Source organism: Solea senegalensis, linkage group LG7, assembly GCF_019176455.1.
Source record: "Solea senegalensis isolate Sse05_10M linkage group LG7, IFAPA_SoseM_1, whole genome shotgun sequence".
NCBI classification, from domain to species: Eukaryota; Metazoa; Chordata; class Actinopteri; order Pleuronectiformes; family Soleidae; genus Solea; species Solea senegalensis.
Genome location: NC_058027.1, coordinates 18,132,095 through 18,148,663, shown reverse-complemented (window position 1 = coordinate 18,148,663; position 16,569 = coordinate 18,132,095). Strand labels below are relative to the sequence as shown.

The following is a 16,569-nucleotide window of genomic DNA, read 5'->3' as shown; positions in this document are numbered from 1 at the left end:
ACTCTGTAAACTGGGGAAACAAGTGGTAACCATGGTAACAACTGCATGTCAAGGAGCTTAGGTCAGGTTCAGACAGAAAAAAAGGCAACCCAAACTGCACTTTCCTCTAAAAAGGTAAACACGTTATACTACCTGATAAATCAAAACTGGAACATAAACAAAGCAGCCAGGAAACAAACGCAGGGAAACATCCCACTCCTTCCCCCTTCCCCCGTGACCTCCCTCTGATCCAGAGGGAAAGAGGGAATCCTTTTATTTACCTCACGCTGTGCATATCACACAACAAAAGACCTGTCGGTGGTTGTTAGCATCAGCGAACCATCACTGGTCGCTGCAAGCGTTTAAACTCCTTGGCCAATGTGAGCGATGTCATACAATAGAGTGTGCCTCCATCCCCGGGACAATCTAATAAAGTCATCTTACAAGCAGATGTATAACTAAAGACACACAATGGCACACTCCCCATCCCCCCCGAGGCAGAGCCATTGACTTCTTCTGTACCATGAGAAAAAGCAGTGCTGCTCTATAGAGTTTACCATGTAGGCTGGATAATTGACGTGTTCAGCAGAAGCAGGAGGGCAAAGCATTAGTCTGAGATTAAGATGAAGATTAGAGACATTCTTCTTCTTCCTCCTGTCAGTTTTAAACTCTCTGTCCACTGTCAATGTCTCACTTTCTCTGTACATTGGACAAACTGTTTAAAAAGAAAAAAAGAAAGAAAGAAAAAAGATTTTCCTTGGGAAGAAGATAGATCTTTATGTCAACAAACAGCAGCAGATGTTTACCGACTACACTCTCAGTCTTTTTTTTAACCATCAGGCATTTCTCAACACTGACGTATAAGAAGACCATTAAATAACAGCGAGAAAAAACTGAGAAAACGAACAACCCCCTACTTCTCTCAATTAAAGCTATTGCTTCCAGGGATGAGCATCAAGCACAAATTCACTGAACATTTCTAACAGCACTTACAATCAATGGTCAGTATTAGGGACAGTGAGCTGAACTACCTGCAATGTTGTTGTTTTTTGCCATTGACCACAAATCCAATGTTGCAGTCTCATAAAATATATAAAAAGCTAATTTAAGAGAAATATTTTCTGGGTTTTTTTAAGTTTTCAAAATCAGATCAAATCAAACATCCTTTATTTCCCCAAATAAAATGTTGTGCAGCAACAGCTGCGGAACATTACACAGCACAACAAAGATGACAAACAGAAGGACAGATAATTCACAGAATTATACGAAAGCTTCAGCTCGAGAAAGATCAGTATTGCACCTGCCCTAACAAAAACTTATATTGCACCAACCCCAAAAAAAGTAAAGAACAGATTAAAATTAAAAGTTGGGATAAATGACAGCTCAAAATGTTTGGTTCAACATTTGTTTTCCATATAAAGCCTGCCTGAAGGAAATTCAGAAAACTGAATGTGTGATTTGCCAGAAACCTACATTTATAAACCTGTATGTGCCAACACATTTAATCAGTTAAAAAAATGTAATTATACTCTACGCTACTTTACCAGACACACTGTGGTTCTCTGCTCGTCTCATCTCATGTTTTGGTTTCCTCCTGTTTACTGTGATTTCAGAGCTAGCTGAGGTCAAAGTTGAAGCCGAAACTCATCGACTGTGTAACAGAGCTGCACTGATCTGATGCAGATACAGAACACTGCCTGGTGCCAGTGAAAAGATAATGACTGAGATGCAGCAACACGGAGCAATTTCCACAAACATGGACACTTTGTGTATGAGGTGGAAAAGAAAAAGGAAAAAAAAGAAAAAAAACAGGTGACAAGAAAATAACTGTTACACAGAAAATAGATAAAAATATTTCATCTGCAGCTGGAGAAACTTCTGCTTGTTGGTTTTTATATTGATACTTGATCAAAAAGGAACTTTTTTGTAAGAGACCATGGAGATACAATACTACTAACAACAACACAACAATATACAAGCTCAGACTATAATGTAAACGATAGTAAATTAGGAACGCTTTCACTAATAGAATTCCATCAATTGTTTTAGGTACACTTGCACACAGTTTTTAGCTGTGTTTCCACCGAGTGGTACGGTTCAGTTCGGTATGGAATGATTTTTATCTTACTACACCCAAAGTGAAAAGAAAATGTCAACACAACTTACGGACACAGAGATCTCCAATCTCGTAGAATCCTGGACAGCACTGAGAGCGTCGTCGGTACATGGTCCTCACACCTTTTCTGTAGGCTGTCTTATAGCTGATCCTACAAACACACACACACACAACCATGTTTGTTAGACACATAGTTGTTGGACGTGAACCCACAATCCAAACGATCTCCAGATTTTGCCATTCACCTATGACAAATGTGATAAACCTGACAAAGCGGGAGATCGTCTGGGTCAGACGTGTTCATAGCAGCAGCAGCAGAATGACTGGAACATCCAGGAAACAAACACTGACAACTGGTTCAAGCTGCAGGAGACACATGGACTCACTCAAAATTTGACTACTGAGATGACAGGAGAACTTCCTGGTGTGGACATTTGCACTCATAGCTTACATGGAGCCCCTCTGAATGTTTTCAGGAACATGTTTGTCCACAGGGACTAGGCCCAGACACAATCGTGTGTCCTACACTGTTTTTGCACAAATCTCGAGGTCGTTATCTACTAAACTACCACTAGGTGTCACAAAATCTTACAAACTGTACCTTAAATGAAGTGTGGCAACGATGTAATCAAACTAAAATTTAAAAACTAGTAACTAAATGGAGCCATTGAATAAATGCATGCTTTATACATATGATTATTCTATTAATCATTTCAATAATTGATGACTAGTCGATGTATCAAATTAGTCATTAGTTGCATTGCTACTGAAACTAGAGTTTTGGACAAGTTTGGAAACACGGCTGGCTACATTTGTTGGAAAGTCTTTTCAGTGCTTTTTGTGTGGACAGGCAGAAACAGAAGTTTGGAGATGATTACACCGGAGTTCTCAAACTCACAGGCCCCCAATCAGTTTCATGTGGCCTGCCACTTAATGTCAAGTTATAATGTTATTTCTCGAATAGATTGTTTTTGTATAATAAATATGTTTACATTGTGAACTATTTATGTGAAATATCATCATGAATATCGTTATTTCTATACTTTTTTTTCACTTGACTGTGAATCTATAAATTGACCAGACTAGAGTTTGAGATCCCTGAATTCCACTGTTACGAAACTGTTGCTTTCTGGGAAAGTGAAGGAAGCACAATATATGTTGCCCATTTACAGTACGCAATGTGCCCTATGTTATGTGAATGGTCACACATCGATGCTATGGTCCAACATATCGCTGTAGTGAAAGGCCACACGTCCTCTGAAGAACAGGGCTGCTAGATTACGAATAGCTATGAATAACAGGCACGCATCAGTATAAAATAAAAATTCTTCGAAACTTGAGAAATTACATTTTTCCAGTTTATTTTGTTTCAAGAGTTGCAAACTTTTTTCCGTTTATGAAAATAAATGGAAAGTGAGACTGTTACAGTGGAAATCATTTTGTAAATCACAACAAAGAGTATGACTTTTTTAAATTCACATCTACTTTCCAGTGAAAGTACATTCATATTAAATAATTGATGAACCAGTCGTGGACATGCTGCTCCCTATCTGTTCAAACCACCACCTCTGAAAGACGATCATAACTCAAGCGTCTCGGGGACTCATTCAAGGACACTGATGTTTTCTGACATTTCACATCAGGATCAATGACTCAGCTCGGAGACGCGGGAGCTAAACTGGCGGCTATAAAGCTTAATGGGGTCATTAAAGTCGACACAACAGACACTCATCAGAATGACCATGGTGGTGTGGGGGTACAGTACATGCCTTGTTTATGTCTTAATATTAATGCCTGCTAATATTTAATTTATTCTTTATGATTATTACATTCATCAAATGTCTTGTTTATGCACATCCAAGCCATGTAAATATGTAATATTGTCTGTTTATATGCATCTCTGTGTCATTATTTTTTAATCATGATTATTTTTCTCTGACCTTAATTTGAACACTGTTGCATTGCTCCCTGTTTTTCATAAATACAATGTCATAATTTTATTTTCCACCATTTGTATTGGGCATTTGAGATGCTGATGATATGCAATCAAACTATGATTACTATTTGCACACATTTAAACACACAGAAAGAAAAGGAAAACCTACACCAGGATGCAATGTTAAATATAAACAGTGTTTTTTATGACTGCCCTGTGAACACTTGAAGTGTTCGCTGGGGACAAATCAAAGTTTTCAATTTAACTGAAAACAAAAAGAAGTAGGAATGTGTAGAACACTTTTCATACCTGTGTCTTGTGCACTTGAACCAGTTGAGGATGTCGGTGCAGCGGGTGTAGTAGACCTGGTCAAACGGATGAGCGTAAGACTCCTGCACAGTCACTGCATAGCTACAAGGACAGAAACAGGAAAGGTCAGATCGGTCACTACAGTTTCCTCATAATCACATTCACAGGCAGGACCGCAAAGACAGCGCCACAGTGATGGAGCAACAGAATATTCTCCAATCTGTCAATATTTCAAAAATTTGTCGTGATGCCACTGTCAATACCGTTTGCTCTTAAAGACGAATCATCAAGATGAGGAGAATTGATCCAGGGGTGAAGAGCCAGGAAACTACATAGAGATCAATTCTTTGGCTGAACTCGTGAGTTTGATTTTCTTTTAAACTTTCAGGGTTTTTACTTTGATTAATGTCCACCTGTTGTTCTGAGCTGTGACACTGAGATGTAGTCAGTGTGTTCCCACCTGAGCGGAGTGTTCCCTTTATATGGAAATCTGTGACAGATGAAACCATGAAGACAGGGAGAGCTCATCGACCACATCAACTCGGACCACATGTGTGGCCGTGGATTTCAATGTGAACACTGACCTCTCCCAGTGGCTGCACACATTGGGGTCGTCAGGGTTGAGCGGCGATGCCATTGAGATGAAGCCGAACAGGCTGAGACGCAGCAGTGACCACATCGTCCTCGTTGCTGAGGAAAGTAGAGAGATCATGAGAGATGTGTGATGACCTATTAACAGCATTTGACGGCGACGATGAGGAGTTCATGAATCAGGGGGGAAAAAAAGAACACCAGTGCCCTTATAAACAAATCTGCAGTAAACAATGAATGAGAGACAACAAAACACATCACTGCTTATCATCAATATGCATCACTGCTTATCAATATGCAAAAATAAAATACATACAAAAGGTAAAAAAGTTTAAATATCAAATATGTGCTACAGATGCATTGAAGGAAGTGTAAAAATCATGGTACCCATGTATAAAGGTATGTGTAGATTATCATTCATCAAGGTCAATAGACTTTCCAAAAGAGCTTCTGCTTCTAAGTTTATATTTTCTCCTTAATACTGAAGTAAAAACGATCTAACCAAGAAATGTGGAGCTGCATGGTAAAGGAAAAAGCAGCAGTTATGATTGGTACATACAGTCAGTTGTGCCAGTCTTTTTCAATTGTTCAGGGAGCTCTTGATTGCCATTTCAATGTCATTTGCGAGTCAAAACCGTGAGCGTGATTAAAACAAGTTACAAAGTCCTATTTTAGCAGTAATTCATGAAAGGAAAAAAAAATTATTAATGTTTAAAAGAAACTTGAAGAGGTGTCCTCCTCCGTCGCTGCAGTCTTTTCCACTGTACTGACGAGCTGCTCGATACACAGCAGCAAAAATCAAAAGATGCTGAAACAGAGTAATGCTTTCACGTTAAATCACTGTCAGCTGCAGGTGGTGGAGATGAAAGTGGGTGTGACCATCGACACAAAATAATCAGTGAGATAAAACTGATACAAAAACAACAAGTCAATGTGAGAACACAGAAAGTAGCCAGGCTGAAAATATAGAGATTTCTGAATGAGATCAGGTTCACAAAGTAATGAAACACGTGATCCACTGTTATTTCTTTGTTGTGAGCAGCAGTGAATGGATGTCGGGAGGAAACGGCACTGAAATGTTCAAACCTTCTGTAACTTTATGCAAAATAAAAACAGCAAATCATGAACATTTTTCTGAGGATGCCTCAAAAGGGAATAGTCTGTGAGCAGTGACTCAATGCAGGGTGTCTGACACAACAATCTCTGCTTTACATAAATATCAGGTGCAACAGTAGAGGCCGAGGTGGGAAAACATGAGTCTCAACCAAAACTGTCAAAGTACAAAACTGGAGCAGAAACACTCAGAGAATCACAGACGGAAATTTAACAAAATTATTACCGTGTCTTCACTGGTGTTTACACAAAGGATGTTTGCTGAGAGTGTTGTGTGGCAGCAGCTGTGACACAAGACTTCTTCAGGTTGTCAGGACATTTCAGCTGTGCTCACAATGACAAGCCTCAAGGATCACGGTGATGATGAATAAACCCCTGAGTGACAGAGGTGGTACGAGCCAAAGTCTTCCACCCACGCCGTCCCGTGAAGGACTGACATGATGAGGTTCTCCGGTGGACGACTGGTGGCATGTTCTCATTAGGTGAGCGGAAACGTCAAGTTTGGATGGATATTGGTTTTCATACAGGTGGCGACAGACTGCAGACATTTATATTTATGATTAATTCGGCGAGAGCGGCCTCTGAACAACATGTCTGACATAAACAACAGCACCGTCCACCAAAGTGTGATGACAATGACACTGCTGTCGGATTAACGTGCATTCACACTGAATGTGAAAGCAATTTTCCACATCGCACACATGTGGTCGCTGGGTAATTTATGTTTACTCGCATGATTAACAGAGAACACACAACAAAAACAACTGGTGACTACTGCTGAAAATAGCTTGAATCAATTAACACAGTAGTTAGCAGGAAGTCCATCTTCTCCACTTACTTTCTGCCTGGCCCTCTCCTTCTTCCACTGGTCTCATTTTGGGACGGTGGAAGAATCTCATCACTGATCACTGGCTTGTCATATCGTCCTTTAACACACATCCATTCATTTCTCCAATTCAAATGTAGCGATAAGTTTATATGTGTTATTTTGTGACTTCCGTGTTCAAAAACCGAGTTAAAAACACTGTTTTTTTTAATGTCTCAGCTGACCCAGCTGCTTCTCTGCAATGCAGTCGCCTGTATTCACTACAGTGTCTAGGTATGTCATATTACAACACAAAAAACTCATCTGTCCCCTTAAAAGCAGTCTCACACGAGCATGTTGTCCTTTTCAGTTTAAACCAAAGACTCATCTCATATAAAGAGAATAGTATAAAATTATACTCTGACTCTTACCTTCAGCACAGGAGCAGGATGAGTTGAGATCTGACGAAGGCGGCGACAGAGCTCAGGACACCTAAAGATGAGCAGATACACCTGTCATTTACACACAATGCTTTTACAGCTTCTGAAATAAAACCATGTTTTATTTGCACTGTTAAGTAAAAAAAAATCAAGCTGTTTCCAATTATTCCCACTGGAACATCTTCATCATCATCAGATTTTAGTTCAATTCACCTAAGGACAGAAAAAGTGCAGAGGATCCTCTTCCTCACATTTGTTCAGTTTCAGCACAAACGGTGGTTTTACCTCAGATGAAAGCAAGAGTTAATTCTGTGGTTTTATCTGCGCCCTGCCATATTTTATCACTGCAGCTAATGAAAAGTGAAAAGACGACAGAATATATAATGTGTGTGTGTGTGTGTGTGTGTGTGTGTGTGTGTGTGTGTGCATAAGCAGCTCCTCAAAGCGGCAGCAGATCAATAGAAACACAGTTATTGTTTGTCAAACAATTTTTCCCATGGCCCAATTTAACATTATCAAAGCAGAGTGACACTGAGCTCAGACATGAGGTGTGTGCGCACACACACACACACACACACGTTTGTGCTTCATTCATAGTGAGGATACTCATAGACATAATGCATTCCTAGCCCCTTAACCTAACATTAACCATTCCCAATCCTAACCTTGACCCTAATCCTAACCTAAAACCAATTCTAACCCTAACCCTAAAACCAGGTCTTAACCCTTAACCAAAGAAATGTCCTCAATCCGGTTTATACGAGTTTTGGGTCTCACAACTCCACAAATACAAGAACATACATACACACACACATTATGAAATAACCAACTATTTTATTAAAATTCCAATAAAATTACAACTAAAAATTACAACTAAATCAAAACCCCACCGCCCACTTCAACATCAGTCACCTCAGCATAATGGATCAACCATGGTGACATTAAGCCACAAAAAACTAACAAAATTCATTCCTGAATGCAAGTCAGCAGCTGTGCCAATCTGTCCAGTTTCCCACAAAGGCATTCCTGAGACAGTGACCTTAGCCAATGTCCTTGGGGTAGTCCACATATATTTGTGGTTACTGATCAATAATTCAATAATAACTTAATTTAAATGAAAATATGTGAGCGAAAACTAGACTTCTGCACCCCCACTAGGCTCCGTTTCTTGCTTTGGAGAAATCTGGCCCCTGACGAGAGACTGGCCAATAATGGAGCGGCTCAGAGAGAGAGATGGCACAGCCCACTGGATGTTCTACAAAACAGCTGCACAAACACGTCCCTTCAGTGGAAAAGTCTCTATTCCAGCATTGGCAACAACTGCCTAGGCTGCGAACAACCTATAAAAGGATATGAGCCAGAATTAAACACAATTAAACAACTGCCTACTGGGTAGAGCCTTTTAGAGATGGATACTCAGGTCATATTCTTTCACAAATAATGTGAACACACTTCAATTATCAGCTTGCAGTCATGCAAATTTTTCAAATGAGTTGAAATAATATACTGTACTCCAGCACAGACATCATTTTTGAACAAAGAAGGTCACTTTTCCATCATTAAATAAAGTGTTTTTGTTTTTCACCGTGGAGGCCTCAGCTGTAAATGATGTGTCAAATTCATAATAATATAAATTACATTATTATACTGATATGACACACGGTGTGTTATCAGTACACTCATACTGACGATGCTTATTACTGCCAATTACTATGTGGAGCTACGCATTAGTTTGATAAGTCAGTTTACTGATATTAGTCTATCCAACAAAATGTAGCATTCACTTTTGAAGAAGAACATTCACGGAGGATTGAATCAGTGTTTACGCACCTCTTCTTTTAATGGACAAAATGAGTGTTGCATTCCAGAGAACCAGCCCCACAGAACAACAACCAACATAAAATTTAAAAGGGCTACATTTGCGGCACTAAAACATGAATCACATTCAAACAAATGCATTTTAAAATGATCAGAACATTTTTCACATTCACAACCTATTAACTATAAGTTATGAGTTCACAAGTTCAGCTTGAACCATAGAATATTAATTAAAAAGTGGACATAGATATCTGGTTCACTCAAGGACACCAATGCTGAAGTAAAACTATATTAAATAACCATCAGGGGGCAACTATGCAACATTTTCTTGAGGAGTTAATGGACTCAGTCACTGGTTTGGGGTCTTCTTCAATAGCACATAATGTCTGTTTTTTTAATTAGTATTCCCATTTGGAGAAACATAGTTGGTAAATTATGACACACGATAGGACAACACTGTGATTGACACATCCGGTTGCCACTTAGCTTGAACAAGTAACGAGCCACTCAGTAGTGGCAGACAGTAATTCATCCAAAGCTCCAGAAAGACAAAGAGCAAGCACTTCTCTTACTGCACTCGTAAATTACTTTATCTGTTACATACGTGTTTTCTTCTGACACTGGTTTGAATAGGCCTTTACAGCGTCCTGGAGTTAGTTGTCACACTGTGCTCAACAGCAAAAACAAATGCTGTTCAAGTAGGGCTGGTCAATATGGCTTTAAAATAAAATCTATGATTTTCTCACACTCGACTTACGATTTCAATAGATTTTTCTTTCCTTCTTAAAAAACACACTACAAATAAAGAAATTATTCAGAACAAGCTTTTTATTTTTTCTGAATTTTCCTTCCCAAAGTTTCCCCTTAAAAACAGGTATGTGAACAGAATGGCAAAAATATAGTTTCTGCAAGCTTTTTCAAAAGAACGTCCCAACTTCCAGGGATCTTATCTTAACTACAGGAGCCCACGGGGAGGATTGGCAGTGGAAATCAAGGAGAAAACCAATTTTCATTAAAAACAAATCCTCCTATACTACATTTGTAAATGAATAGATAAAATTGATTTATTGGCCAGCTTGAAGTTCAAGTATACTTGAGATTTGTTTCCTGATATCTTGTGGGGATATACAATGTTGGATATTGCACCTATGAGGCCGAAACACAAATCACTCCATCAAAAACACTCGGGGTCCCATTTTCATTTACTCAACTCGATACAGACCAACAAATGACAGCATAACATAAAGCAAATATGCTAATAACAAACGTCGAGCAAAGGTCCTCTCCCCGAACAGTTTAATTAGCAAATGTCTGTCCTGGGTGCTTTCACGGGTTCTGGTCTTCAAATTACAGTGGATAAATAAAGCCAAACACAGTGCAACCACATGGACGTTTAATATGAGACTCAAAGCTTCATCGACGAGTAATGCTCCCCTGGGGTCAACACTAAGCTCCACTGCAGAGGTACAGCTTTGCTGACTCTAGAAAGAGAGCGGTCGATCTGCACAGATATCTCTGAGGGATCTGTAGTGATCCGAGCTCAGCAGCTCACAGGTCAGTGTGTCTGTGTGTGTGCGTGACACAAAAGAAACTGCTGCTACACACTCAGGTGTGATCTTCACTTGTTAATGTGAGAGGAGTTGGGCAAAATCAGTAACATCTAATTTGTTAATCTTGTTTGTAGAAATCCTCTTAATTTACTGATATCTGTGAAACAAACACTCCTTCCCAGTGTTTTGGAAAATTAGCATCAAAAATTAAAAGAAGTTTAGTTTGTCCACTGTGTAAAAACATGGTGGTCCAGAATAGCAGTCTTCATAAAGTTGACACAGCTCCTTTCATAAATATAAACGGCTCATTACATATATATTTTTCTGTCTTTAATTCCTTTCAAAATTAAAATGATTTTACCTACATTTTACACAGTGGACGTTTATAGTTGTCAAAAGAAAGGAGAGAAAAGTTGGTGGTTGTAGCGTCACACAATACTTCAGACAGTAGTATGTTTACATGCATAGTTTAATCAAGCTAAGGCCGTAGTCCAACTAAGGCAGGCAGTCGGATAACTTGCCGAGTCAGACTACACATGCAGAGGATAAAATCAATTTATTGGCCGTGTACGTCTGACTCCGCCTCCATTGAGATGGACAGTGAGATGGATCATGCTGTGGTTCTGTATGTTTTGTACCTGTTGGACATGTTAATGTGATACACATTTGATTTGATTTGATTTGACTATGGTTTTCTATTATTGTTATTTTCACTGTTTATCTGTTTTTTTTGACACACGACAATAAACACTCTGAATCTTGAACGATGGCTGCTGTATCTGTACGTCACAGGTAAGGCTGGAAATCAAACTTCAATACTCTTGTGCTATCAACTGGGTATTAAACTCCCTTTGTATTTATTGACAAACATGTTTTCAAAGAGCTTGCACCCGCTGACCCCGGACGTGTATGTAACACACTGCGCGTCTATTAAGTGCCTCATACAACCACAATTCACACTCCACAAATCTTGAATGATTCTTTAAAGAACCAGCACAAACACTTGCAGCTACCAACCACATGGTTTTAGCGCTATTGTCAGGTCCAAACATCGGCTGACTCACCAACACTGAGACACTTTGGTTAAAAAAGCCCTCTGAATGAGCAGCTGTTATTTTAATGGTGGAGTTAGTGCACTGTAACCCCACTAAAACCCCATATCTCTCTTTCTCTAACTGCTCCGCTCAATTGACAAAGCACCAATCTGTGAAATCACCCTAATCCGTCCATTTACCATTCATCTCGCTGTGATCAATGGTCACCTATGGGAGATAGGGAGTACACGACGGAGGGAAGGTATCGATGATCATGGAGCCCCACGTCAATAAATCAATCACTTAAGTCCCTTCTGTCTTTGAGATGTGTTACTTCTGTTGATTAAGAACTTCTCGCAATTGCCTGCAGATGGTTTTCAAATATGAGCTCACAGCTCACAGCTCACACACACACACACACACACACACTGTGATCAAACATTTTCTTTCCTAAACTGGGAGATAAATCTGATCATTACAGATCCCATTTAAAGACCAGCACAGTGTTTCGACGATCATAAATCTGAGTCAAAACGGAGAACATTTGCAATGAATAACACTGCACATGTCAGATAACTACTCAGATTGAATGTTGTGCACCACAGTCAGAATAGACTCTAACAGCCCACTTTTAGAGCATCTCTGGTTCCTTACATTTTGCCATTGACTTTTCAGAAAGAGTTTGTTACATTAGTTGACAAAAAAGTGACATGGAGCCTGGGCAGCAAGTGAAGGAAGGTCTGTTTAACAACTCTGAAATTCTAGAGTTTATGTATGCATGCATGCACACACACACACACACACACACACACACACACACACACATCTCTCTGTATATCTTAGTGAGGACACTTACTAAGACAAGATAGAAATACAAGTACACACACACGTCCATCATCAGTTTTTTTTAATTCTTAGTGAAAATAAAAAAAGTTAGTCTTTTGAGGGACATTTGCCCCTTCGTTGTAATTCTATTGATTTTTTTCAGTCAACAGGAAAAATACAGAAGCTTTGTAGTTAAAATGAATGCAGACCTTCAGATAAGGGTCAGGTGTAACAGCAGAGGACGTCCTCACCAAGATGCTGTTGAATGTGCAATCTGATAGATGTCTTTGGCATTTTGTTCAGTAATAAAAGATCGGCTGTTTCTACCGCGACACTGGAGATGATGAAATGATACTGTCTGTCTGTCTGTACGGTGATCACAGTCATCATAAATCACAGCATTGCATCATGGTTTATCCACGGTAACCACACACACACACACACACACACACACACACACAGGCCTGTCTCCTATGTGGAAAACTGGCTCTTCTTATCAGAGAAAGTTATGTTTCAAACTTGAGAATCAGTAATCTTTCGCTCCAATCTAACCAACCATTAAAGACATCCAGAAATCCTTTGCCCTATGTCAGCTGGTATTGACACCAGACTTATTTCCAACATACATTATACTTATTATCCTTCTTTAATTGGCATAGAGTAATCCAAAATATAATGATTAAACTGTAGCCTTTGTGGTTTGCTGACTGCAATGTTTCACATTGTGATTTCATTTAGATAGAGATTAATTGTTCAGGCCTAATTTGGTGTGAACACACTCCAAGATATGATTGATACAATAGTGAATTTGACTGGACTTAACTCAAGTTGCCCACAGCAAACTCCAGAAAATTTTACAAATACGCAGAATAAAACGATAAAAAGAGAAAATAATAAACAAATGAAATGAAAAATGTCTGTCATAAACACTAATCCAGGCTAAAAATCCAGGCTAAAATATTAATGAATAAAATTCACTGAAACGCCAGACTAAAGGCAGAACTGAGGCTGCTACACAGACGTCAGCTCCGCGAGCCAATTCACTCAAACTTAATGTACAATTAGCCCGAGGAAAACCAGACATTATATTGTTGTGCAGCTTCCTCTTTGTATCAAGGACAATGGATGAAGAGCACTTCCTAGAGGAACACAGCTGAGAAAGCATTTCTGCCTGGCCGCACACACGAGCCATGCGAGGATGGCTTGGCGAGCAAAGCGCATCCATCATCCATGTAAACATGCTACACAGTCTTTTAAATTACACACAAATCTCATCTCAAAGTGTGGACCCCTGCATCTCACTTAAAGACATGACTCTGCTGATGCGGCAGTTTTGCTGAGCCGAGCTGCTGCTCCTCTTCTTCACTTACACTGATGTCAACAACAGGAACTAATGGATGTCCAACAACTGTGCGACTGATATACAGTGGCACTTCAGGGTATAATGGCTCCGCCTCTAAGCCTTTATGTTACTCTGCTCTCTCTGTCATTCTTAGTAAGAAGGATGCATCTCTCCACTCTGTCCTTAGTAGGGCTGTAAAGCCCCACTCGACTGGTCGATTTATGAGTCGATACGTTCTGGCTCGACTCAAATTCTGATTGGTCGGCTTTTTGGTGTCTTCATTTCATACAGTCTATGGTTAATGTGGTTTCATCTGGAGGAATGTACCAAGTGCTAATGGGGGTGCTTTCATAGCACCCCTGTTTCACAGGTAACAGCGTGTCTTCAGAGAATGCCCCCCTTGTTTTAAGTATTTTGGATTAGCCCAACCCACTGGAGACAGATAGATTAAAGTCCGGTGATTTTATTTAATTTTGAGCATTTCATTTTAGGCGACAGTCAGTCCTCCTCTAACATTCATGTCAACGACATCGGCAGTGTGGCAGCAGTTTATAAAAATAGCGGGCGGCAAAAAAGTTGAACGCAAAGTTTGCAAGCAACAGTTTGCAAATCACAGCTCGACTACAACCCCCCTCAGAGTCCTTAGTTATAGTAATCCTGCATGTCCACGGCTCATTTTACTGTTCAGTTTTCTGAAGGTCTCATTTAACCAAAACGCTGCCAAACACTCACTATACCAAGGTTCTTCTCCCACAGTCCATGAAATGGTCTGTATTTCTATTGTGCTTTTCTCATAGTGATGGCCACTTAAAGAGTTCACCTACAGTACATGCAGCCCTCACTATAACAACAATCAGGAGGAACTTGGGGTTAAGTGTTTGTGAGTGGTACATGTACATGATTGATGTCTCACGAGGTACACAGAGGAGCAGGATGTTGATATTTGGATTCAAGGATCTGACACAGCGGTGCAGTCTTCCTCCTGTTATGTATTAATGTTCCCATTAAGCCATTCATGTTATGCATAAAAATAAATAAAAATAAATAAATTACTAACCAGCAGTTACCAGATAAGATCAGTGGCTGTGTGCTTGAACCACATGCATAACTCTATGTATCAATGTCAATGTAAACAGGAAAGCTGTACATTTTAAGCAGAATGAAGACAATTCACAGCTGGTGTATGTCCATCACAGGTATTTTTTCTTGAACACTAAAATCAAGCTGGACATGGACACAATGACTAATGATTAACACATTGCTTCATAAAACTGAGCTCTTTAGAAATCAAAACTTAAACATCACAAAGACACACGGTTACTTGTGTGTGTATTTAGTGCCAAGTCTTTGTCAAGTGCCTCCTGATCTAAGAGCTTCAACAGATATGAGAAATGTATCTTCTTAGCCAGATTACATTTCTCCACGTCATAAAATCCGGGGGCGAGGCATCTTTAAATGACGATCATTTTCATCCACCACACGATGACGATGTGAACATTACATGAATCACACGTGGACCTTGCCTCATGATAATCTCACCGCCCAGATCTGTCCTGGTTTTTTGAACACAAAAAAATATTTGAGGGCCAGTGTGATGCTTAAAATGATACATTGTGCAGCTCTACAGCCTCGGTTGTACTGTAGCATCTGACAGCTGGTTGATATGTACTAAAAGGCAGCACATTTCCACACATATACACAGTTTTTATAGTGTCCACGTTCTCCAAGTTTCTATAGCGACAAACAAATGTACAATCAAACATTACTATCAGTTTGAATTCCTGCTCAGCTATGGTAATCCCAGTTTAAAACCACAGATCCATCCAACATGATGAGAAACATAATCCCCCGTAAGAATAGACCTGCTTTGGTAGATGATGTATTGAGCTCCTCACTGCATTACTTAAAAAAAAACCTCCAACTATCTCACACTGTTAATTAATATAAAACAGTCCCACGTCCTGCAAATGAAGAGAGGATCAATGTACAATGCTGCGGAATGAGTACAAGCTCTGTAATGACTGCTGTGGTCTGCCCAGCATTAATACTTGATGTGACCCAAGTCTCACACACACACACACACACACACACACAAACACAATAACAATCTTCAGAAACATGGCTACCCCAGTTTAAACTCCTGTACAATTATTAAGGGGAGTGAAAGGGGCCTGTTACACTGCAACAACACAAACATTTACGGATAACACAGGTGTTGAAATTTGGCTTTAAGATGTGGTCTTTTCCAGATTATATTTAAAAAAAACTAGAGGTGGGACAAAATACAGATACAGCAGTATATCGTCATCAGTTTGACTCCCCATCAACACTCCAGCCACTTAACTAATAAACTTAAGTGGCTGAAAAAGAAGATGTTTACAGCAAGATTATAGTGAACTGCTATTATTCGTTATCGTGGGACAGTGGTACCCAAACTGGCGTGGGTGGTGTGGGTAGCTGCAGCCGTACTCCTCCTTTTATAAAAGGAATGGAGTGACAGGTTTTGAGGTTTTGTCATGCGTTGATTTTTTTTAAAACGTGCCTTCTCAGAATTCAAATAAAAGTAACTTGTCAAGTGCAACTTGACGCATGCACAAATAGGCCCCGATATCAGTCCGACCCACAAGAGTTGGGTGATGTAAGGTTTGTAGGCAGCAGTCTTAAAGAATGTTCTGCAAAGCATAATCTTTGTTTCTATTGTTACCGTTTTC

General features: G+C 39.6%; 1 protein-coding gene across 4 annotated transcripts in view; it reads right to left on the bottom strand.

Annotated features, from left to right (window-relative positions):
• LOC122772225 (multiple epidermal growth factor-like domains protein 11) overlaps positions 1 to 16,569 on the bottom strand; it is an 85,310-nt gene that overhangs the window by 59,165 nt on the left and 9,576 nt on the right. For all 4 annotated transcript variants that reach the window (XM_044030026.1, XM_044030027.1, XM_044030028.1 and 1 more), the window contains exons 2-5: positions 7,281 to 7,341; positions 4,925 to 5,030; positions 4,341 to 4,442; positions 2,146 to 2,246 (exon numbers count right to left, since the gene is read on the bottom strand). In XM_044030026.1, coding sequence (XP_043885961.1) covers positions 2,146 to 2,246; positions 4,341 to 4,442; positions 4,925 to 5,019 — 298 coding nt within the window. In that variant the 5' untranslated portion in view covers positions 5,020 to 5,030; positions 7,281 to 7,341. The remainder of the gene's footprint in view (positions 1 to 2,145; positions 2,247 to 4,340; positions 4,443 to 4,924; positions 5,031 to 7,280; positions 7,342 to 16,569) is intronic.